This window comes from Capra hircus, chromosome 1 (assembly GCF_001704415.2).
Source record: "Capra hircus breed San Clemente chromosome 1, ASM170441v1, whole genome shotgun sequence".
NCBI classification, from domain to species: Eukaryota; Metazoa; Chordata; class Mammalia; order Artiodactyla; family Bovidae; genus Capra; species Capra hircus.
In genome coordinates, this window is record NC_030808.1 from 68,129,445 (window position 1) to 68,155,665 (window position 26,221).

At 42.0% G+C, this 26,221-nt stretch overlaps 1 protein-coding gene across 1 annotated transcript in view; it reads right to left on the reverse strand.

Moving 5' to 3' along the window:
- Positions 1,138–26,221, reverse strand: part of ROPN1 (rhophilin associated tail protein 1) — a 31,090-nt gene continuing 6,006 nt past the window's right edge. Inside the window, exons 2-6 of the mRNA XM_005675043.3 lie at positions 12,093–12,220; positions 8,219–8,336; positions 6,784–6,945; positions 1,876–2,051; positions 1,138–1,348 (exon numbers count right to left, since the gene is read on the reverse strand). Coding sequence (XP_005675100.1) covers positions 1,282–1,348; positions 1,876–2,051; positions 6,784–6,945; positions 8,219–8,336; positions 12,093–12,208 — 639 coding nt within the window. The 5' untranslated portion in view covers positions 12,209–12,220 and the 3' untranslated portion in view covers positions 1,138–1,281. The remainder of the gene's footprint in view (positions 1,349–1,875; positions 2,052–6,783; positions 6,946–8,218; positions 8,337–12,092; positions 12,221–26,221) is intronic.

Below are 26,221 nucleotides of genomic sequence, written 5' to 3' on the forward strand. Positions count from 1 at the left end.
GGCACCCATTCCAGCACTCTTGCCTGGAAAATCCCATGGACAGAGGAGCCTGGTGGGCTGCAGTCCACGGGGTCTCTAGGAGTCGGCCACAACTGAACGACTTCACTTTCACTTTTCACTTACATGCACTGGAGAAGGAAATGGCAACCCACTCCAGTGTTCTTGCCTGGAGAATCCCAGGGATGGGGGAGCCTGGTGGGCTGCTGTCTATGGGGTCGCACAGAGTCGGACACGACTGAAGTGACTTAGCAGCAGCAGCAGCAGCAGCAGCAGGGCACTTACAGAGAAGGCAATGGCACCCCACTCCAGTACTCTTGCCTGGAAAATCCCATGGACGGAGGAGCCTGGTGGGCTGCAGTCCATGGGGTCGCTAAGAGTCGGCCACGACTGAGCAACTTCACTTTCACTTCTCATTTTCATGCATTGGAGAAGGAAATGGCAACCCACTCCAGTGTTCTTGCCTGGAGAATCCCAGGGACGGGGAAGCCTGAAGGGGTTGCACAGAGTCAGACACGACTGAAGCGACTTAGCAGTCATAGCAGCAGCGGGGCGCTTACATTAAAGTGGTTTTAAGTTCATGTTTTATCTTCACATTAGACTGTGAGCTCCTTGAAGGCAGAATTCATATATGATTTATTTGTATATGCCCAGAAGCCAGCATAGTTCCTGGCCAGGGTTGCCAGGTGTAGCAAAAAAGAATAAAACAGAAATTACTAAAAAAAAAAATGTCGTTTGTCCAACTGAGTGTTCTGTATTTTACCTGGCAGTCTTGTCCCTGGTATACAGCTAGCTTCAATAAACATTGGTGAGTGAATGAATGAGTGAATGAACTAGCATCAAAACAACAAATGGAGAAATAAACTGGTAAAAACGTGGATTGATTATGTAAAAGATGCTCATGTAAATTATGCCTAACAGTCACAGAACATCAAAACTGCATCTGGATAACATTCCACCTCTGAAAACCCGACAGCCTGGCCTTCACTCGAGATGTATTTTCTATCCATGCTTCATCAGTCACTTTACACAGTGTCCGTATGGGAAGAATACTAATCTTCCGTTAATCGAGGTGTAATGTCTCAACAACTTTACGTCTTACATCTTACATCTCAACAACTTACATCTTAATTCCACACATTTCTGATTTCATATGTTTGCCTAATTGTTTATTAGTGTGTACCAGTTACACAAGAAAATTGACTTTGGATGGTATATGGGGTTCAGTCCTTCTGAAGCACAATCATCTCTGTATCTTCCTTTAAAATTGCCAAAAGTGTGCTTTTATTCCAGCCGAACCCTGGGGTTTTGGGTGAAGTCATTCACCTTGATTAAACCATCAGGACCAATACTGTTTGGGAAAGAAAATTGGGGTGTTAGTTTATTTAACATGTAATCTTAAGAAAGACAATATATGAACAACTCTCTCCCTCCAACTTAATTCTGCTGTGGCTCCTGCCCTCCTCACCTTCTCTTCTCTTTCTCTGACCTCTTGTCTGTCTGTTCCTCCTCCACCCCGCCTCCATCACTGGTCAGACCTGAATGTGAGCCGAGTCTGAGTCAGGAGGGCTTGCTGAAGCACAGGTGCCTGGTCTCACCCCCAGAGTTTCTGATTTGATGGGCTTAGGGTACAGCCTGAAAAATTGCATTTCTAACACGTTCCCAGGTGCTGCTGCTGCGGGTCTGGGTGGCACTCTAAGAGTCACTGTCCTATAGCATTCTCTCTCTTCCATTGCCCCTTCTCTTTCTGATCCCTATTTACTGTTCTTCACAACATTCCTCTGTTCCCAGAGCTGCATAATAATCTCACTATGCCTTGGTCTGCTGGATTTGTTTTCCATACACTCTTTCCCCTCCAATTGCTAAATGTTTGCTTACACTTCCTGTTCAATGTAGTTCAGCATGCGACTGACGTGTGATGCTGAGATCTCCCCATCCACTTCAGCGATATACGTGTAGAGAAACTGGAAGGTGCTGAAAGGGATCCGGGGAGGGCCGCTGTCGTGGTCCGATGACAACACTTCACACACTATCTTGAGAGTTTTGGCAATGGTCTGTAAAGCCAGGAGGTTAAGTGAGGAGAAGCTCACTACTCCACACTAAATTCCTAAGATCAGTTTAGTTACAACAAAGAAAACAAAAACCTTGCTCTCATAAAATTAAGTGGGGATGATGCAATATTCTGGAAAGCTTGAATTTTTTATGCCGAGCATCAGTGAATTCAATCTCAAAATATTGAGTATCTACTGGGTGTCTTTCTTTTTTTGTTGTGGCAACCCTATCTATTCACAAAATAACTACTTTAAAGAAACCACAACTACCATCTCTATGGAAGATAATGATTAGAATATATAAACAGCAAACCCTCTTATCAGAAAGGTAAAATCAAACTTAGGTCAAATGAATACACTTATATTAATAATAAAGATTAGTTACCTGAATGTCCAAACAAACGGTGTGAATCACTAAAGTCCTCCAAGAGTAAATGTTAGAAGTAAATGGAAAATCTTTGAACTGTGTTACTATTTTATCTCCTTTATTACCTTTCTTTTCCCCATATGATTTTCTTAAATCACTTGCTTCTCATTTTGAAAATATACTCGCCTCTCTTTCTACTGGGTGTCTTTCTATAATATTTCCTTTCCTTTCTTGGTGGGAGGGATGCTTTCAAGGAATTAAGTTTATAGACTGTTGAATGCTTTAAGACATTTATTACCTTAATGAGAATAACCTCACTTAAGGAGGGGAATTTGATTTTGCATCCTACAAAATTAGAAAATTTCTTCTTACTTCTCTCTGGTCTTAGCTCTAAAGGGCTGCAGTGATTAGGACACACTGGAGCCAGGCCACAGGAGGGGAGCAGGCCACTTCCATTTACTCTCTGTCTCCTGCCCTTGGGAGTTCTCTCCTGGAGGCTGTTTTGAAGCGTTGTGTGAGGCAGTGTGCCAGGCGCTTCCACAGAGGAGGGCTGGGGGGTGGGCACACAGGAGGCTGGTAAGAGGTTGTCAAAGAGGATGGGGGGGCATGTGCATGACTTGAGGTCAGCGTGACAGTGGTTTTGGGTAGATTTACGAGCATGTGTGCACGAACTTCCCACCTATAGCTCATCCTCTGTGTATGTGTTTTTTTTAAGAAAGCCCTACTGTCCTACTGCCTTTGTTCTGTAGTCCTCTTCCTACAGCCTCGTCCAAATTGGGGTGCTGTTATGGGCTGCGTTATGTCTGCCCAAAATCCATATGTTGAAACCCTAACCCTTAGGACCTCAGAATGTGATTGTATTGGGAGCCTTTAAAGAGCTAATTAAGTTAAAAGGATGGTGTCCTTACAAGAAGAGGTTACGCTGCAGAGAGAGAGAGAGAGACCAGACTCATGAGTGCAGAGAGGGACGACCACATGAAGAAGAGGGCGGCAACTTCCATTCACAAGCCAAGGTGGTTCCATTTACAACCTTGATCTCAGACTTCCAGCTTCCAAGAAATATTGCTGTTGTTTAAGCCACCTAGTCTGTGGTACACTGTTATGGCAGCCCTTGCTTTTTGCCCCAAACATCTTTTATTGATTATTCAAACAACAAACCTTCAAATTCTATTGCCCTCATAAGATTTTCAAATATTTAATAAATAGATGAATGGATAAGAACTCTCTGGACTGGAGCTTTTTGGTAAACTTAAATAAACCTAAAGTAAACAGAGATCTGGGCTTCCCAGATGGCTCACTGGTAAAAAAAAAATCTCCCTGCCAATGCAGGAGACAGAGGTTTGACCCCTGGGTTAGGATCCCCTGCAGAAGGAAATGATAACCCATTCCAGTATTCTCGCCTGGGAAATTACATGGAAAGAGGAGCCTGGCAGGCTACAGTCCCTATGGTAACAAAGAGTCAGACATGACTTAGCTACTAAACAACAATAAAAAGAGGTCTGCATTCTGTCGCACAAGTTTTTTTGGTCAGATGGGGGTCCACTCCATAAAGATAACCTTTAAGCATCTTGCAAGCCTCTTTTTAAAACTCAGAGGTGAAAGCCTCAGAAAGTGAATTATTTGCTGACAAAACATGCCCTTCCTTCTAGTGAACACATCACACAACCTCTTCTTGTATATAATTGGTCTCAGTGGAACAGGAGGTTGAGAGGTATTCTAGAGGAAGAAATGCTCAGAGGGAAGAGGAACACATGCTCAAAGGGAAGTGTATCTGCGGCACTTTGAAATCACGTGTAGATTCAGGGAGCTCAAGACTGGAGTAAATGTACCTGCTTCCTAAAATGCCTGCCATTAGATTTTCTGTAAGGAGGGGACTTGATTTCCTAAATGGCACGGATATCATGGCTGACTCTCAGTTGGCAAAGTAAGGCAGGAATTTCTGGGCTTGCCTTGAAGGATATATAGATTAGCAAGAACGGAACCCTCCTCCAGATGGTGACACCCTGACCACTCCCACGTTTAAGTTCCCAGCAACAGTCCAACATGAAACAAATGGGTAAAATGGGATCGGTTCCTGGATTCACAGGGCACCCTTTGTTTACGGACTAGACCTGCAGGCTGACTTCAGCACTAGGCGCTCTTGACATAAGGATATAGGACACAAAGTCAGACACCTCGTCACCGCTCAGAATTGGTGGGTCCACTGGTATCCTGAGCCAGGCTTGAGGGTGTCTCAGTGGAAGCCGAGAAGGTGGAACAGAATCACAGGATGACAGAGGTCAAAGAACCTCATGGAACATTAATCAAACCTCCTCGTTTTAGCAGGGAAGTAGAAACATCACCTCATGGTTTTTTTTTCCCCTGGTGTGGGAGGCAGCCATATCACAGTAAACCTAGCAGCTGCAGAGGGAGGGTTGGAATTTGGTTTTCCCCAGTCACTCTAGGTTACTGTGAGGTGTGTGGATGAGAGGACTCAGACACCTCCAAGGTGGTGGGGGGCTGTGACGTGGAGCGGATGAGGGCAATCTGGAAGAGACTTAAGGAGGCCCTGAACACCAGGGAGAATGGAGGTGTGCTGGTTAGGGGACTATTGTGCCGTGAGAGAGAAAAGACCAAAGACTTCAGCTGCACAGCTAGCACCACACAGGTGAGTATTTCCACGGAGATCAGAGATGCTGGAGAGGACCGAGGGAGGTGGGAACCCTCCTACTGGGCGCGCTGAGATCCCAGCATCGCCCCTTTCCTTGAACACTCAACTGCCACCTTGCAGAGAGGAGCTGTGAGGAGAAATCTGAGAAACTGTGTAATTCACCTGAAAGCTGTTTGTAGTTACCGCAGCTGATGAAAAATTCCTGGGTTGGGTTGAATCTATTCTTTACTTAATCCACTCTTCATGGGTAGGGCAGGTGGGGAAAAGCAGGATTAACTACAGAGAAAGTACATTTCCCCCCTCCATGAGCATCTGCGAATATGGCGTGAGTAAGCTTGTGACCTTATGAGAATTTAATAAAATGTGTCAATTTTTCATTTTTCCTCTGTGATTTTCCCCCAATCCATGGGGCTATTTCCACAGAAGTGTGGCAGTGCTCATTGGCAACTCATTTCCTGGGAACAGTTTATTCATTGCATAAGAGTGCTAGGAAAGGCCATGAAAAAGGAAAAACCCCCCAAATGACCTCTTCTCTCTTCCTCTCTAAAGAAATAATTATGCTGAAAGTTGAGCAGAATCACAGGAAAAGTTGGACTACAGTATTTCTGATAACTTCTCGCAAGCAAAGTGTCAAGTACACATATTCAGGATATTTGAGAAGGAAGAACAAGGTTGTATTTAGATATACTGAATGATTCAGTCTACCTTTTTTGTACCATTTGGTTTTGGCAAAAGCAATAATTTTCTCATTAATTTTTAAATTTGTACGTATTTCAGGGATTTTTAAAAAATAATTTTTCTGACTCATTTTCGTTTGCTATTATAATAATGTTTAACAAGAGTGAGTCCACATATAATGTGTTACCTAAACCTTTTAAGTATGTATATGAACTGGTTTCTTTGAAATGGGAAAATGGCTTTTCCAATTGTAAATCAAGTCAAATTTGGAAAAGGCATGAATTTGTATGAACATCCTGTATCCATGGTGATGTCATGACTATGAATCAGGAAACAGCCTCATATCTTCTTTCCTGCTCTCTTATCTCTGATTTTTGTATTCAATTATGCTTATCATACAGTAGTTTTCTTTAAGACTGCATTTCTTTTTCAAAATCTCTCTTGTTATTTCTTCTAGGTGTCTGAAACCCAACTGTAAGCCAATCTTCGTCTACAGCTGGCTCTTGTTTATTATCTTTAGGAACATGAATGGAGGGAGTGGAGTGGTAATAAACCTAAGCGAAATTAATAAATAATCCAAAAACTGCATTTTGGTCAACTTCTCCCCAGAACCTGCTGACAGCTTTCCCTGCTCTCCTCCCCATCCCTGCTTCTGGCTAATAAGCAGAGAAATAACCTTAATTCAGAGAGGAGTGAAAGTGAAAGTGAAGTTGCTCAGTCGTGTCCGACTCTTTGTGACCCCATGGACTGTAGCCTACCAGGCTCCTCTGTCAATGGATTCTCCAGGCAATAGTACTGGAGTGCATTGCCATTCCCTTCTCCAGGGGATCTTCCCGACCCGGGGATCGAACCCAGGTCTCCCGCATTGTAGACAGACGCTTTACCATCTGAGCCACCAGGGGGAGTAGAAAAGAAGAAGTAGGCTCCTCATCAACCCTGGAGAGTTGATTGTGTGTACTACACCCACTACCCCCCTGGAGACTGTCCAGGCCCCCAAGAGATTTTCCCTTAAGGAACAAAAAACATTAAAGCTAACTTACAACTCCGAGAGAGCTACAAGCAAGGGCTAGAAACTTCAGCCACTCAATTTCCTCCGCGAAGCGGCCCACATTCATCACACTGTTAAACAGGTCCGTTGGGAGATTCAGCACCTTCCACATCTGGGCCAGCTCATCTGCATGGACGATCAGTCTGCCACCAACCTGCGGGGCGGGGGACCAACATAAGACAAGGAATGAGGGGTAGGAGGAGAGAAGGCCCTGAGGACACCTGCCAGGGCAAGGGCCCTGTTCTCCCAGCATACAGCAAAGGGTTGGGGAAGGTGTCAGGGGTCAGTGGGGACTCTGGCAGTTCTCTTTGCAAGCGCAGAGAAACGTTCAGCCCAGTGAAGAACGTTCTGAGATGTAATTTAACCACTTGAACTTCAGGTATCAGAGTTATGGGGAAAACAAACGTATATTACATTTTAATTTTTTTCTAGGTCTTTTTCTATTATCTGCTGTTTCATCCCTAGGTCATCCCTATAAGGCAGGGCAGAGAGGCAGCCTGAAAATGAAACCAAGGAGTAGAGAACTTGTCTGCAAACACTGATTAGTGGTGAAACTAGAACTAGAATAGATGTTACATCTCCTGCTTCTAGACTCCACTGAGTTCTTTGTACTAGACTCTAAATGCATTGCTTTAATACGGGGTCTATGGTCTGGATGCCTGATGCCGCTTGTTCCCAGGTACCTCGGCTCTCTGACATGTCCACTGCACAAAGCGCTTGGCAGTCAAGAGGAGAAGGGCACAAGTGGCTAGTTGTTGGCCAGCAATACAATAAGGGTGCAGATGCCCCAGTGAAGTGCTACTATGCCTTCCCTGGTCCTCTGATTCCAGTGAAATGCTAAGCCTCTGGGACCAAGGCATTTGGATAAGTCAATCTTGAATAACCTCAAACCTGTATCCTAAAATGAGGTATGGTAGTGCTAAATCATATTTCTTGGGAGTTGGCCAAGCTGCAAGTTTTCTTAGGACAGATCCTTCTCAATCATTCCCAGGACAGCTCCCAGGATGATATGGCTGTGCAGAGTCTAAAAGCAAGGCTATGTTGGTACCTGAGATAACTGGGGAACTATAATATGTCCCTCCCCAAACTCCGATTGGCATCATATCTGGACTTGATCAGTAAGGAAGACACTGTCAGGGGATGTGGACCTGCATTTTCTAGAGAGAAGGAATTCAAATTGCACTGAGCCCCTGACTGTTCTGGCAGCTTCAGGACAATGCGGAATGACCCAAGTGACAAGTCAGCGCACAGCCTATTTCAGCATCATTCCTATTTCCACAAGGGAAGATTTACTCTCAATGCATGCTTTAGTGAATTTTAAGACAGTGCTGAGTGGCCAGCTGATGATCAAGGGGAATTTTGTCTGTACCCACCCAAACTCAGTATCACCCCCACATTCCTTATCTGCACTGCCTGTTGGCACTTACCCGGGAATGCAGGATCTTTAACAGCTCCGGTGTCAGCTCAGCCCAGTTAGACAAAGCCACTCGCTCAGACCGCTCTCTCACTGGAGGAATCTCTCCACGGGACATAGCCCCAAAATAACTACAAGAAAAAAGGGGGTGGGGGAGCAGCCTGTACTTCAGTGGCCTCTGGCTGCTTTGGGAATCCCTTCTCCCCTTTTTTTGAGGGTAGGGGTGGAGGGAGGGAAGAACATTTATTAAGTGGCTTCTGTATGCTAGATGGACTTCCCAGGTGGCTCAGTAGTAAAAAAGTATCTGCCTGCCAAGCAGGAGATGCAGGTTTGATCCCTGGGTTAGGAAAATCCCCCAGAGAAGGAACTGGCAACCCACTCCAGTATTCTTGCCTGGAAAACCCCATGGACAGATGAGCCTGGCGAACTACAGTCCATGGGGTTGCAACTAAACAATGACAAATAGGCCAGATGTTGTTTCTAGTTCATTTATCCACAGGAAGAGCCTGAATGTGTTACTTCACACTTAAGGTATAGAGATGGCTTAGGGAATAAGCCAATTTGTTTTTCTCTAAGGATGTGGAATAACCAACAAAAGTTTGGCATGAAATTCCCTGAAGCACAGTGGGTCTGGGTATATTTTTTTGTCATTCCCTTCTAAATATTTTACATTTATGTGTGTACATGCACAAAAAGAGACATACACACATATACAGGCATATGTGTGTTGAGATATAATAATATATATATAGTATATGTACATACACGTCTATATATATGCATGCATATAAAAGGAAAGAAAATTATTGTTGTTTTAAATCCCCTACTCTTTTTTATGAAGGAAGAATCCTAGTACCTGAAGGACCTTTCTTTCCAACATAAAAATTGTTATGCTTCGTATGATGGCTATCTACATACTGAAAGTTGGTATTAGTCAGTGGTGCTACATGCTGTGTGCTAAGTCACTTCATCATGTTCAACTCCTTGTGATCCTATGAACCATGGCGTGCCAGGCTCCTCTGTCCACAGGATTCTCCAGGCAAGATTGCTGGAGTGGGTTGCCATGCCTTTCTCCAGAGGATCTTCCCAACCCAGGGACTGAACCAGCATCTCTTAGGCCTCCCACATGGGCAGGTGGGCTCTTTTCCACCTGCTCCGCCTGGGAAGTCCCATTAACTAGTGAGAGTCTCCTGCATTGGCAGGCAGTTTCTTTACTCCTGAGCCACCTGGGAAGCCCTAAAATCTTCCTTTATCTTCCCTCAAAATGTCAGCACTGCTTGAACATCAGTGCTTTGTGAAATGCACTTTGTTTTGGTGCAGCGGGAAAAACACTGAGTTCTCTTTTGGGATTGACCTATGAAGGAAACTGGCTGTCTGCAGCAGAGAACAGACATGGGCAGTTGATCCACAGGGCACTGATGCTATGTGGAAAGGCCTGTCTCCATTAGAAGCCTTGTTATTGACTACCCATGGATCACAGCCTCTGCCCCTCGCTTACTTTTTATTAATTTCTCCAGCTCCAGGCAATATACAAAGAATTCAGATGAAATTTTATAAAAGCCCATTTTAGGGTGAAGTTATACAATGATGAGATGGTTGGATAGCATCACAGATTCAATGCACATGAACTTGGGTAAACTCCAGGAGATAGTGAGGGACAGGGAGGCCTGGCGTGCTGCAGTCCATGGTGTCATAAAGAGTCGGAACAACATACAAGGATGGGGTAAACCATGGTCTGTCTCTAAGCCATCACACAATGCAGAGCAATAGCTTCCGACCAAAACATCTTCCAGGCGCCCCTTGGAGGTCATCCACAGGGAGGACACAAGAAATACTTTCAGGTCACTCTACTAATGTACATGAGTGGTCTCTGCAGACCCGGTCAGTGTGGGGGTGGGTGTGACTCAGCAGCATCTTTGGACCTTGTAGCAGAGTTGGTTAGAGTATGTGGAAATGAGCCTATAGTCATAGCTGTAATCCTCTGTGGGTTATCTGGCTTCATTTGTAGTGAGCATTTCCATGGTTCTTCACATTTGTGTGGTCACATGTACCCAACACAAGACAAATGAGTTTGTGTCCTGCTGACATCTGGGAGGTGGTTTCTTCATGGATGGTACATATGCAGGGAAACTTTGGCTCGTGGTAAATAGACATTTTGTCTTGAAAATACTTTGTGGAGTTTTATCTCTAAAATGCTGCAGGTTTCTAAGCCACATAAAACCATCTGACAAGTGCTTTCTGTGTCTGAATAGATGGAAAGTGCTCTTAGGTCATGTTCTCCTTTTTCACTGTAGTTAAACTACAAACTGATTCTTCACGGATATCTAAAACACTTACAGCACACGATATGATATGGAAGCAAGCAAACTACAACAGTGAAATATTTTCTCCCATAAATGTCAGGGACACTACCAAGAAATGTCATTTTTCTTGCTATAAAGCAGCAGTGTAAGAACAATAAAATTAGGTTTTAAACTATCGTATAGTATAAAAGTCTGTCTGGGTGTGCCAAAGGAAATTAGTCTTCTGATGCTTAAAGTTCAGTCCTAGATGCTATATATAAAATTGAGAATGGAAAACTAACCAGCGTTCATTACCAGGCAAAGCAACCCCACTTGTGTCTTGTTTTTATGAGCGCTACTGGCTCATTTTCCTTCCATTTGTAGAAACTTGATACTAGCCCAGCCCAGGAGCAGGAGCACACGGGCCTGGGAGACTCTGTGAGGGTCCTCTTGGAATACATCTTGAGCCTTCTCAGAGGTATCAGTGCTTCCTCCTCACCACCTGCTCAATGGACCTCCTCAACCTCTGGAGGAAAGTGCTCTCCCCTCCCCTAACCTACCAGCTCTGGTCTGCAGCCTCTGACTCCGCACCCCCTCTCCCAGTGAAGCCCTACTAAGGAGACCATCACCAAACAGTAAAAATAGCCTGAAAGTGGTCCCTGGGAGGATTGGTCCACTCCTAACTCTGCCCCAAGCCTCAGTTCCCCCATTTCAAGCAGGCACTTTTGTCTAAGGAGCAATTTCGTAGCTGGGAGCCTTTCTGTGTGAAGTTGTTTCAATCCCGGCTAGCAGTTACTGTGTGAGCTCCTTCCACTGAGCAGCCTCTGGAGGTGTCTCCTGAAAGAGGACACCCGTGTTTGAGGCACACTGAAGCCAGGCCGCTGCTCCGCCTGCTCCCATCACTAGCGCAGTGTGGAATCCTTATGCTGAAGGAACAGATTAGTTCAAAGAAGTCAAGAAAATAGCAATTTCCCCAAAGACGAGATACAAAGTGTCTGTGGCTAGGCTCAAGAATGAGCTTTAACAGGAGTAGAGGAAAGGATCTCATTAGAGGCTTTAACTCAGGAGAGAACCCACTTGGACTGATCCCACACAGTCCGCCCCGCTGGCTCATCGCATAGCTCCCCCACAGGTGCACTGCTGCCATCTGGTGGTGAAATCTGAGACTGAGGCTCTGATTTACATCAGGGAAAGGCCGGCTAAAGCTCCAAGAGACTCTGGGACGTTCTTTCCACTGGGACAGGGAGTGGGGGAGGGGCGGGGGTGGGAGCAGGGACCCAGTGGAGTGTGCTTGTGTGATATGTGATGTGGTAATCTAACTCTTGCTGATTGCCCTAGGACACTTTGACTATAGCCCTGGCGTCCTATCTCTCAGTCTGGTTCACTAAGAGGGCTTCCATCCTCTTAGTTTGCGGGATTTCTGTATGGATTTAAAGTACCAAAGCAACGTGACCGCTGAACATCACAAAGATTATGCTAATCAGTCCAGACTCCCAGGCTGCAGCCATGACAACCTCCTCCCAGTTTTGCAAACCTTCCCTCCTCCACCCGCCACCTCCACCTCCAAGGGGAGCCAGGGGCTGGAGGTGAGAAAGGAGTACATACTCTGCAGCCCACTGGATGAGATCCTGCGGCTGGGACCGAATGGCGGCTTTGGTGAATTGCTTCAGCAATTCCGGCAGCTCCGGGGGGATGCATATTTGCTTATCTGTCTGAGGCATTGATTGATTGACCTATTGTCAGAGGAAAAATAAAATAAAATGAGAATCTTTGAATCATAAGATGACAGGAATCTTCGACAGGAGGTTACCCAGCCTCTGTGAGACACTCTCAATACTGGGGCTCACTACCCCACAAGACAGACCTATTGTTACACGACTCCGGAAGTTAGAAGGCCTTCACTAATCCCTGCTTTCTGTTGTTGTAATTAATTCTTTCGTTTACTTAAAAAACACACAATATTATTTGTTCATTAAAAAAGTAGAGATTAGCTTTGCGAAGTGGTGGTATCCTGGCCAATGAGGTTTATCCGAGGTAGGATTATTGCTAATTAAAAAAAAAAAAAGTAGAGATCAATAAGAAGTAAACAAAAAGACCTCTAATGATAGCACCCCAAAATACTGAATCTCTCCATTCAGAATTTTTCCAATGTAAATATATATTTGTATAAATAAAAATGGGTTCATGCAAAATAATTTGCTCAACATCAGATTACTACCATCTTCCACATCACACAACTCTTATTGGCCCCATAAGAGTTGTAGCAAAATTTACTCTGTGAATCCTCCATTACTTGACATTGTATTACACATTTCCAAATAAAATTAATCATTAAAGAGCCATTTAATGAACAGCTCTCTATACCTTTGCAGGTATACTCATCTACTTTAATTGTAAAGAGAAACTTGTATGTTTCATTCAAAAAGGTCCAGGGTAAATTGAAACAAAACATGAAAATCCATAGATAGTATACAACACCATGCACAAAGGAACGACAGATGAAAAGACTGTTTGCTTTAACATAGAGGATAAATGTTCTGAAAAGCCTGTCTCTTCTAAACACCTGGATATGAGACAAATCCCAGCAAACACACCTTTCAAATTGCTTTGCTGAGCTTGCAAGAAAGTGAGGGGAATCCTCACATGCCACATAAGTAAGACAGAAATGAGAGTGGAAAGCAAATGAAGAGGTTAGGGCTGGCTTGGGGCAAATGTAGATGCTAGGAACTGAGGCTTTGAGATAAAAGGCCAGGCAAGGAGTGAAAAAGTAAACAGCTGAAAGGAAGACTCTTATTCCCTTAAACCTGAAACCCTTCAGAGTTCACACACTTAGTGTGAAAGGATGCGACTGAGAATACCTGCCTACTTGCAAGGGACAAGTGGCACAGAAATCTTTCTCCCTTGCTGCTTCTTTTGTTGTTGGTTAGTAGCTAAGTCATGTCCAACTCTTTGTGACCCCATGGACTGTAGGCCATGGACTGTAGCCCTACAGTCCATACGATTTCCCAGGCAAGAACACTGGAGTGGGTTGCCATTTCCTACTCCAGGGTTGCTGCTTCTTATTGGGCGAGAAATAGTCTCCCACAAATATGCAGCCACGAGCTAGGTCTAAGTTTTAAATTTATACTACCAGCCTGCTGGGAAATCTCAAGACAAGAAATTAAAGTGGTATCAGGTTGGTGGTACTCCATTATCTTCCATTTTGTGTACTATTGTTCAGAGGAAGAAGGGTCTAAAGACATCAATTTTAGACTTTGTAAAAAAGTCAGATATGCATACAAAAATTCAAGGGTAATTACCGTAAAAGTAATATAACCACTAATCAGTAGAAATAAAAAAAGGAATTAAGAGTAATAACAACACAACTTGATTGATCCAAAAGAAGGCAAGAAAAGAGGGACTGGGGGAAGCATAGGAAAATTGGATAAATGACATGATAGAAGAGAAGTCACATATATCAGGACTCAGTAAAAAGGAAAGGTCTTAAATAAAATACAGAAATTGTCAGACTGGATTTTTTAAATATCTAGTTGCAGGCACACCTGAAAAGACTCAAGCACACAGAAAGGCTAAAGGTAAAAGGACGTATGGATAAACAGGCAAATAATAACCAAAGGAAAGTTGATGTAGATGAGTCAAAACCAGATGAAAGAGACTTTAAGGCACAAAGCATGTAAGAATAAAGAGGGTCACTACATAATATAAAAGCTTCAATTCATTGGGAAGATAGCACAGTCCTCAGCAAGTATCACCAGGATGAATCTCATGATGCTGGGAGGAAAAAGCCATATATTAGTTAGGGTCACAAATATAAGAATAGCATTACAAGAAATTAAATTATAAATTATTATGCTTATAATATTATAAGAAAGAGCAAAGGATGATGAACACAAATTCAGAATGGTATTGTCCTTGATAGGGGAGGGAGAGAGATACCATCAGGGAGGGAGATGCGACAGGAGTCCCAACACTATCAGGAATGTTCTATGTTTTAAGCTTACATGCGTGTTTCATCATTTTTATGCCTAAATTTAGTTAAGTATTTTATTTGTATGTATGAAATAGTTCATAATTTTAAAAGTTATTGTTACAAGTTGATTGTTTCTGATAACTTTTCAATTCATTTTATCTAGCAAGGGACAGTAACTTAGTTTGCTCATATTGTCTGCTCATAACTATATATATATATCTGGTTAAAGTGATCAACTGTATTTATCAAACAAGTCAATCCTAAAGGAAATCAACCATGAATACTCATTGGAAGGATTCATGCTGAAGCTCCAACACTTTGGCCACCTACGCAAAGAGCCGACTCATTAGAAAAGACCCTGATACTGGGAAAGATTGAGGGCAGGAGAAGAACGGGTGACAGGATAAGATGGTTGGATGGCATCACCAACTCAAACATCATGAGTCTGAGCAAACTCCGTGAGAGAGTGAAGGACAGGGAATCCTGGCCTGCTGCACTCCATGGGGTCACTAAGAGTTGGACATGACTGTTAGTTAACAGGTATAATTTCAGTTTAGAAAGATGAGAAAGTTGTGAAGATGGATGAGGGTGATGGCGTCACAAAAATGTGAAGGTATCGAATGCCACTGAACTGTACACTTAAAAATGGTTAACATGGTCAGCTTTATGTATATTTCCCCACCAAATACACATGTGTAAAACACATTTACATATACAGAAATACATGTATAATATATCTAACAAATATTCTTGTTGTTGTTCAGTCACTCATTCTCCATCTCCCAAGTCCCCTCTCTAGATTTGTTTTTGAACACAAAGCCACCATTCCTCAGTCATTTGGCCTCTAAGCCCTGGAGCCTCGATTCTCTTTAGTCTGTTGAATCTGTCACTAAATCTCATTGATGTTTCATTTGACATGTGTCTCCTACTCATCCCTTCCTCTTTATTTTCACCTCATTTACTCTGGTTCAGTCCTTCACCTCCTAATGGGCTACCCTATCTCGGGTTATTCTCTGGTCTCTCCTGACTGGTATGTCCTGATCTACCTTCTAAGCTGCTAATAGGTCAGAAAGTCCAGCTGACAAAATGACAATCCAATCCTGACTTTCAAGGCTCTCCATTATTTGTATATAGAATTTTACAGTATAAATTTTTTTATTTTACAATACTGTATTGGTTTTGCCGTACATTGACATGAATCTACCACAGGTGTACATGAGTTCCTAACCCTGAACCCCCCCTCCCACCAACCCTCCCCATATCATCTCTCTGGGTCATCCCAGTGCACCAGCCCCAAGCATCCTGTATCCTGTATCGAACTTAGACTAGCGATTCATTTCTTACATGATAGTATACATGTTTCAATGCCATTCTCCCAAATCATCCCACCCTCTCCCTCTCCCACAGAGTCCAAAAGTCTGCTCTTTATATCTGTGTCTCTTTTGCTGTTTCTCATACAGGGTTATCATTACCATCTTTCTAAATTCCATATATATGTGTTAGTATACTGTATTGGTGTTTTTCTTTCTGGCTTACTTCACTCTGTATAATAGGCTCCAGTTTCATCCACCTCATTAGAACTGATTCAAATGTATTCTTTTTAATGGCTGAGTAATACTCCATTGTGTATATGTACCACAGCTTTCTTATCCATTCATCTGCTGATGGACATCGAGGTTGCTTCCATGTCCTGGCTATTATAAACAGTGCTGCGATGAACACTGGGGTACATGTGTCTCTTTCAATTCTGGTTTCCTCGGTGTGTATGCCCAGCAGTGGGATTGCTGGGTCATAAGGCAGTTCTATTTGTAGTTTTTGGTTTTTTTTTTTTTGTAGTTTTTTTAAGGAATCTCCACACTGTTCTCCATAGTGGCTGTACTAGTTTGCATTCCCACCAACAGTGTAAGAGGGTTCCCTTTTCTCCATACCCTCTCTAGCATTTATTGCTTGTGGACTTTTGGATCGCAGCCATTCTGACTGGTATGAAATGGTACCTCATTGTGGTCTTGATTTGCATTTCTCTGATAATGAGTGATGTTGAACATCTTTTCATGTGTTTGTTAGCCATCTGTATGTCTTCTTTGGAGAAATGTCTATTTAGTTCTTTGGCCCATTTTTTGATTGGGTTATTTATTTTTCTGGAATTGAGCTGCAGGAGTTGCTTGTATATTTGGGGGATTAGTTGTTTGTCAGTTGCTTCATTTGCTATTATTTTCTCCCATTCTGAAGGCTGTCTTTTCACCTTGCTTATAGTTTCCTTTGTTGTGCAGAAGCTTTTAATTTTAATTAGATTCCATTTGTTTATTTTTGCTTTTATTTCCAGTATTCTGGGAGGTGGATCATAGAGGATCCTGCTGTGATTTATGTCGGAGAGTGTTTTGCCTATGTTCTCCTCTAGGAGTTTTATAGTTTCTGGTCTTACATTAAGATCTTTAATCCATTTTGAGTTTATTTTTGTGATAAATTTTTACTAGTATTTACCAACATAAATTTCTAACACATAGTTTACTCTGGCCACTTTCCAAAAATTCAAAGCTAAACACTTTCCCACTGTTAGTAATACTCCATCCAGTTTCCTCTTTCCCTCAGTATGTTGCTAATTCAGGCTGACTTAGTTGAGGGGTCCTCCCTCTTTCTTTCCATCTGTTAAAACCCTGCACACCCTCACCAAGATTCATCTTGAGTCTGTGCTATGCCACGAGCCTTCCTACAAAACTTGAGTACCATCACATATTCTTTGTAGTACACATTTTACCATTTCATCCTATTCTGCCTTTCAGTTCATTTCAGTCACTCAGTCATGTCCGACTCTTTGCGACCCCATGAATTGCAGCACGCCAGGCCTCCCTGTCCATCACCAACTCCCGGAGTTCACCCAAACTCATGTCCATCGAGTCCATGATGCCATCCAGCCATCTCATCCTCTGTCGTCCCTTTCTCCTCCTGCCCCCAATCCCTCCCAGCATCAGAGTCTTTTCCAATGAGTCAACTCTTCGCATGAGGAGGCCAAAATATTGGAGTTTCAGCTTTAGCATCAGTCCTTCCAAAGAACGCCCAGGACTGATCCCCTTCAGAATGGACTGGTTGGATCTCCTTGCAGTCCAAGGGACTCTCGAGAGTCTTCTCCAACACCACACTTCAAAAGCATCAATTCTTCAGCGCTTAGCTTTCTTTGCAGTCCAACTCTCACATCCATACATGACCACTGGAAAAACCATAGCCTTGAATACATGGACCTTTGTTGGCAAAGTAATGTCTCTGCTTTTGAATATGCTATCTAGGTTGGTCATAACTTTCCTTCCAAGGAGTAAGCATCTTTTAATTTCATGGCTGCAGTCACCATCTGCAGTGATTTTGGAGCCCAAAAAAATTAAGTCTGACACTGTTTCCCCATCTATTTCCCATGAAGTGATGGGACTGGATGCCATGATCTTCGTTTGCTGAATGTTGAGCTTTAAGCCAACTTTTTCACTCTCCTCTTTCACTTTCATCAAGAGGTTTAGTTCCTCTTCACTTTCTGCCATAAGGGGAGGTGTCATCTGCATATCTGAGGTTATTGATATTTCTCCAGGCAATGTTGATTCCATTTTGTGCTTCTTCCAGCCCAGCGTTTCTCATGATGTACTCTGCATAGAAGTTAAATAAGCAGGGTGATAATATACAGCCTTGACATACTCCTTTTCCTATTTGGAACCAGTCTGTTGTTCCATGTCCAGTTCTAACTGTTGCTTCCTGACCTGCATACAGGTTTCTCAAGAGGCAGATTAGGTGGTCTGGTATTCTGCCTTTATAGATCTCTAAAGTAGAGCTTCCCACAAGTGGTCATGGCAGAATGGGTTACAGGTGTGCAGTGATTGATTGATGATTGTATACTTTTCATAGTGATACAAAATTTACAACCATTTTACAACTATACACAAATTTATAACAGTTGAAATTATATTTGGATATTGTTTCACTCAGTCAGTAAACTTCCAGATTTCTGTAATTATTGTTTTGGTGCTTAAGGTTTTAGGCAGAGCACGTGCCAGCAGAGATGTTTATATAGAATTTCCCCCTTTAACCACCATGTTAAAACCACCTCTGTAAGTTTGATAACTGTTTTAACTGCAATGTATTTACTGTCAGGGCCAAAGTTTTGTGCATATATGTTTCCAGTACTTAGGTCTTCCTTTGATTTAATTTTCTCTTATTTTTAAAATTTACTCCCCCAAAAGAAGGTATATGTTTTAATCATCATCATCACTTCTTTCTAATAAAACATAAATTGATTTTGTTAATTTTTTTAAATTGTGTTTTGATTTATATATTTATTTATCCTAGGTTTGTGATGTAAAATATCCAAAATCTGATTCAGTATGAAATTCTATAATGACGTTATTTGTTTGTAGAAATTAAAAAATTAAGCTCGCTTCTAAAAGCAAATAATAGTGTAAAATAATTTAATTGATTCAGTAAGAGACTGTGGGCCTTTATTACCTTATAAAAATATTTCTCAAAATACTTTAATTATACTTTAGTATGAGTAATATTTACATTTTGTGGCCAGTTTAGCATTTTAACTACTAAATTAAATGGTAGCATTTCTTAAAATTCCCCTTTTCAAAAGTGTTATGAAACTACTCTAAAGAAAATGAACAATATTATTCTATCTGAAAACTGATTTGTTACAGTAAAAAAGGCCTATAGTCTCCTTAAGTATTTTAAATATATGATTTATTTTCCTACTATAAAATATAATTTTGAATTAATATCTAATTATGATTTAATAATTGTGAGATTCACAGACATTATACATACAGTCCAAAATATAAATCACTTATTAGGCAACATAGTGAGGACTATTTCAAATTTGGATTTGTTTGCTCTGATAATTTTTTTCTTTACCCAGATATCTGCCTAAATATCTCATTTTCATGGAAAAGTTATTGAATGAAAAAAATGGTGCCGGGTAAATTATGCCAGAGCCTTAACAGAAAATATCTATATTATACAGATAGTTTTTTAAGAGATTAATTCTCAAAGTCTTTGATCTCAGCACCCCTTACATTCTGAAAAGTTATTGAGGATCCAAAAAGTCTTTTGTTAATAGGGGTTATATCATGCAATATTTGTCATTTTAGGAATTTTAAAATATTTTTATTTTAAAATAAAAATAGCTCCTTCATATCTTATAAAAAAAAATAACTACAGTTTCTAGAAAACAAACCAACAAAAATTCTTAGTGGGAAGTGTGGCATTATCTTTTCTGAAAGTCTTCTAATGTCTGGCTTAATAGAACCAGCTAGATTATCATGTCTGCTTTTTCCATTCAATCCAATTGACTGAATTCAATCATACATCATGTAGCTACTGGGAAACTCCAGTGTACACTCTTAAGAAGAAGCATGAGAAAGACCTTTAATGTCTTGATAGCATTACAAAAATAGTTTTACCTTCTTGGATTCCTACCCCCTAAAATCTCAAGTATCCTCAGAAGTCCCTGAAACCACACTTTGAAAACCACTGCTTTATGAAACGTTTTACAAAGGCGTTTACAACTACACGGTAGTTTATATCAGGTTGGGTTCAGGAAGCTACTTAAAAGGTTGCATCATTAAGAAGTAAGGCCAAAATGTCTCCCACAATTACAGAATCATTTTACCCACCTGCCTGAGATATGATCACATTCGGAACCAAATGAAGCAAAGGAAATATAAAAATGGAACATTACTATTAGAAGATGCATAGATGCAGTTTCCACAAGACCAAATCAAAGTGTTTCCTTGCAGGGGAATGAATCTACAGATGTTAGTAAGAGTGTGCAGTTAACAGCACTAGTTAGCATCCCTCAGGGGAAGGCTTGGAAGAATATTGATTTGCCAGAAAGTGCCTTGAGAACCCCATGAACAGTATGAAAAGGCAAAATGATAGGATACTGAATGAGGACCTCCCCGGGTCGGTAGGTGCCCAATATGCTACTGGAGATCAGTGGAGAAATAACTCCAGAAAGAATTAAGGGATGGGGCCAAAGCAAAAACAATACCCAGTTGTGGATATGACTGGTGATAGAAGCAAGGTCCAATGCTGTAAAGAGCAATAATGCATAGGAACCTGGAATGTCAGGTCCATGAATCAAGGCAAATTGGAAGTGGTCAAACAGGAGATGGCAAGAGTGAACGTCAACATTCTAGGAATCAGTGAACTAAAATGGACTGGAATGGGTGAATTTAACTCAGATGGCCATAATATCTACTACTGCCAGCAGGAATCCCTTAGAAGAAATGGAGTAGCCATCATGGTCAACAAAAAAGTACGAAATGCAGTACTTGGATGCAATCTCAAAAATGACAGAATGATCTCTGTTCGTCTCCAAGGCAAACCATTCAATATCCAAGCCTATGCCCCAACCAGTAAGGCTGAAGAAACTGAAGCTGAACAGTTCTATGAAGACCTACAAGACCTTCTAGAACTAACACCCAAAAAAGATGTCCTTTTCATTATAGGGGACTGGAATGCAAAAGTAGGAAGTCAAGAAACACCTGGAGTAACAGGCAAATTTGGCCTTGGAATACGGAATGAAGCAGGGCAAAGGCTAATAGAGTTTTGCCAAGAGAATGCACTGGTCATAGCAAACACCCTCTTCCAACAAGAGAAGACTCTGCACATGGACATCACCAGATGGTCAACATCGAAATCAGATTGATTATATTCTTTGCAGCCAAAGATGGAGAAGCTCTATACAGTCAGCAAAAACAAGACTGGGAGCTGACTGTGGCTCAGATCATGAATACCTTATTGCCAAATTCAGACTTAAATTCAAGAAAGCGGCGATAACCACTAGACCATTCAGGTATGACCTAAATCAAATCCCTTATGATTATACAGTGGAAGTGAGAAATAGATTTAAGGAACTAGATCTGATACAGTGCCTGATGAACTATGGATGGAGGTTCGTGACACTGTACAGGAGACAGGGATCAAGACCATCCCATGGAAAAGAAATACAAAAAAGCAAAATGGCTGTCTGGGGAGGCCTTACAAATAGCTGTGAAAAGAAGGGAAGCGAAAAGCAAAAGAGAAAAGGAAAGATATAAGCATCTGAATACAGAGTTCCAAAGAATAGCAAGGAGAGATAAGAAAGCCTTCCTCAGTGATCAATGCAAAGAAATAGAAGAAAACAACAGAATGGGAAAGACTAAAGATCTCGTCAAGAAAATTAGAGATACCAAGGGAACATTCGGAAAAGGCAATGGCACCCCACTCCAATACTCTTGCCTGGAAAATCCCATGGACAGAGGAGCCTGGAAGGCTGCAGTCCATGGGGTTGCTGAGGGTCGGACATGACTGAGCAACTTCACTTTCACTTTTCACTTTCATGCATTGGAGAAGGAAATGGCAACCCACTCCAGTGTTCTTGCCTGGAGAATCCCAGGGACAGGGGAGCCTGGTGGGCTGCCATCTCTGGGGTCACACAGAGTTGGACATGACTGAACTGACTTAGCAAGCAAGGGAACATTTCATGCAAAAATGGTAGGGACCTAACAGAAGCAGAAGATATTAAGAAGAGGTAACAAGAATACACAGAAGAACTATACAAAAAAGATCTTCACAACCCAGATAATCATGATGGTGTGATCACTCACCTAGAGCCAGACATCCTGGAATGTGAGTCAAGTGGGCCTTAGAAAGCATCACTAGGAACAAAGCTAGTGGAGGTGATGGAATTCCAGTGGAGCTATTTCAAATCCTGAAAGATGATGTTGTGAAAGTGCTGCACTCAATACGGCAGCAAATTTGGAAAACTCAGCCGCGGCCACAGGACTGGAAAAGGTCAGTTTTCACTCCAATCCCAAAGAAAGGCAATGCCAAAGAATGCTCAAACTACTGCACAATTGCACTTATCTCACACACTAGCAAAGTAATGTTTAAAATTCTCCAAGCCAGGCTTCAACAGTACATGAACCGTGAACTTCCAGATGTTCAAGCTGGATTTAGTTAGGCAGTGGAACCAGAGATCAAATTGCCAGCATCCGCTGGATCATGGAGAAAGCAAGAGAGTTCCAGAAAAACATCTATTTCTGCTTTATTGACTATGCTAAAGCCTTTGACTGTGTGGATCACAATAAACTGTGGAAAATTCTGAAAGAGATGGGAATAGCAGACCACCTGACCTGCCTCTTGATAAACCTGTATGCAGGTCAGGAAGCAACAGTTAGAACTGGACATGGAACAACAGAATGATTCCAAATAGGAAAAGGAGTACATCAAGGCTGCATATTGTCACCCTACTTATTTAACTTATATGCAGAGTACATCATGAGAAATGCTGGGCTGGAAGAGGCACAAGCTGGAATCAAATTGCCGGGAGAAATATCAATAACCTCAGATATGCAGATGACACCACCCTTATGGCAGAAAGTGAAGAGGAACTAAAAAGCCTCTTGATGAAAGTGAAAGTGGAGAGTGAAAAAGTTGGCTTAAAGCTCAACATTCAGAAAATGAAGATCATGGCATCCAGTCCCATCACTTCATGGGAAATAGATGGGGAAACAGTGGAAAGTGTCAGACTATTTTTCTGGGCTCCAAAATCACTGCAGATGGTGACTGCAGCCATGAAATTAAAAGACGCTTACTCCTTGGAAGAAAAGTTATGACCAACCTAGATAGCATATTGAAAAGCAGAGACTATACTTTGCCACAAAGGTCCATCTAGTCAAGGCTATGGTTTTTCCAGTGGTCATGTATGGATGTGAGAGTTGGACTGTGAAGAAAGCTGAGCACCGAAGAATTGATGCTTTTGAACTGTGGTGTTGGAGAAGACTCTTTGAGAGTCCCTTGGACTGCAAGGAGATTCAACCAGTCCATCCTAAAGGAGATCAGTCCTGGGTGTTCATTGGAAAGACTGATGTTGAAGCTGAAACTCCAATACTTTGGCCACCTGATACGAAGAGCTGACTCATTTGAAAAGACCCTAATGCTGGGAAAGATTGAGGGTAGGAGGAGAAGGGGATGACAGAGGATGAAATGGTTGGATGGCAATACCGACTCAGTGGACATGGTTTTGGGTGGACACGGGAGTTGGTGATGGACAGGGAGGCCTGACATGCTTCGGTTCACAGGGTCGCAAAAAGCCGGATACGACTGAGCGACTGAACTGAACTGAAAGAAAGTAAGAGCCAAGGGGAAGAAAGAGCAGCGTCTAACACTGGCAGCAACTCCTTTCCTGAGGAGGCAGGATAAGGCAGGGTAACTCTGTATTAGTTTATCCATAGGAGCTGGGATGCCCTCAGGAGAATTGAAGTTGTTTTCTGAAGCTAGAAGAGGGAGGGGAACTTTAAGATTTCTGTAAAGAATCGGCCTGTGATGCAGGAGACCCGGCTTCAATCCCTGGGATAGGAAGATCCCCTGGAGGAGGGAATGGCAACCCACTGCAGTATTCTTGCCTAGAAAATTCCATGGACAGAGGAGCCTGGCAAGCTACAGTCCATAGCGTCACAAATAGTTGGACATGACCGAATGACTAACCCTTTCAGAAAACACCAAAGCATGAACATATACTTAAAGATGATCATGTGATTCTAAGATTTAGGTAAACTGAGTGAGTTTGAAAGAACCAGAAAAGTAGGCTCATATCAAGTTAGATTTAATCTCACAGGCAATCACCTTTGGACGTAAGCTGATCTTTAAGCCTCACTCAGTGTGTATTTTTATAAAACAATAGCATTACAAAAGTAATCTTTCAGCTGCAAGATCATTCAGTGCAGCACACTCCATTCTTGCACCACCTCTACTCTCTAGGTCCTTCACGCCTGCTTCTGTGTTGATCTTTGCCACGCCCCCAAGAACACACTTCTATTTCTTATTTAATCTCCAGGTAATGACTTTCCCCTCAAGCCTGAATCCCACTCAACTGTTTTCCTCACTCCCAGTAGATGAAGCAATTTCCTACTTGAGTGAGATCAAGGATGTCAGAAAGAAGTCACACTGCCATTCTCTGCCAACTCAGCCTATCTCTTTGACCTCATAGTCTTTCCTCTGCTGCTTGAGCTCTTAGTTCTTGCCTTGTCCAAGACCCGAGGAACCGGCATTTGACCCTCTCCATTCTCTAGAAAAGTTTCATCTTTCCACTTACCTGGCACCTTTTCTTCCATCAGGAAGCATGTCTTCTGCTATCCAGGATGCTGATAAATTCACTTAATAAATTCTTTATTTCAAATATTGCATTTTGATTTCCAGAATATCTGTTATTTTTATACATACAATTTCTGTGTTGGAATTCTCCATTTTCAGCCATTTATACATCTTTTCCTTTATTTTCCTGAACATATTTTTAGAGTTATTTTAGAGTCAACAAGTTCTGATAACTCCAGTGGCTGAATCTCCCTGTGGATATCCTCTTTGATGTCTATTTTTCTTCTTTATTACTAGACACATTTTCATGCTTCTTTTTTTTTTTTTTATGTCAGACCTTATGTAAAAATGAAAGTGTTTGGGGTGACTTAAATTTCTAATCTGTCATGCCAGAGCTGTTTGTTTAACTGCCAAGGGTTGCCGGCAGTCCTGAGTCCACATCCAAAGTTGGCAAAGGTCCACTGGGAAGAAAATGACTTACCATGAGTTCACTTTGGAAGGGTTTGGCACCCTCCTGGAATTTGAATTAATCTAGTACCCATTGCTTCTAAAGCTCTCTGATGTATTTACAATATTTTTAAAAATAATTTTTCTAGATTTTTAAATTTGTTGCAGTGGATGGCTTGATCTGCTGCAATCTACTATATTCTAAATGGAAGTAAATACCTTTTCTGTGCTGATGACTGCCAAATCCCCAGTTGTAAACTCAACCATGCTACAGTCATATCCACCAGCTTCCTACTGTAGAGTTCCTCTTTCCCATAAAAGCATCCAAAATGAACTTCTTTTACTCCCTCAATTGTATTAGTCGGATACATTACGGTCAGTTTTTATTTATCCTTCTCTTTCATTCCCCACTTTAGTCTTGGTGAACTTAAAAAAAATCTGTCTAGAAAGTAAAAAGGAACATCTTTTCCAAAAATAGGAAGGGACTTAATTTGACTTATAATATAGTCCAATATGGGACTTTCCAGGTGGCACAGGGGTAAAGAATTTGCCTGCCTGCCAATGCAGAAGTCATAGGAGATGTAGGTTTGATCCCTGGGTCAGGAAGATTCCCTGGAGGAGGAAATGGCAACCCACTCAATCATTCTTGCCTGGAGAATCCAGGGGTCGCAAAGAGTTGGACACGCCCTAGCACTAATTGATGCACAAAGAGGTGAAGTGATTGGCACAAGCTCACAGTTTCTGTTGAAGCTGAATCAAAAATTCAGGTCTCCTTCACTGCTTTTCCCACACTACACCACACTGCCTCTCTCAGAATAAGGCCATTTAAACATCATGGATTTTCTCTAGGACAATCCTAGTTTCAAAAATTATGTTTAACTGTTTCCATAAATCACTGAAATATCATGGATATTCCCATTTGCATCATGAAAAATACATTTTCAGTGGAACAAAACTTTTACTTGTCAGACTATATATATCCTAATTTTTTGTCCTGAAAATATGATTATTGTCTCATTAGCCATATTCCACACAGTTGCAAATAAAGGAAGGGTGCTCAGCATTAGTGAAGTCGCTCAGTCATGTCCGACTCTTTGTGACCCCATGGACTGTAGCCTACCAGGCTCCTCCCTCCATGGGATTCTCCAGGCAAGAATACTGGAGTGGGTTGCCATTTCCTTCTCCAGGGGATCTTCCCGACCCA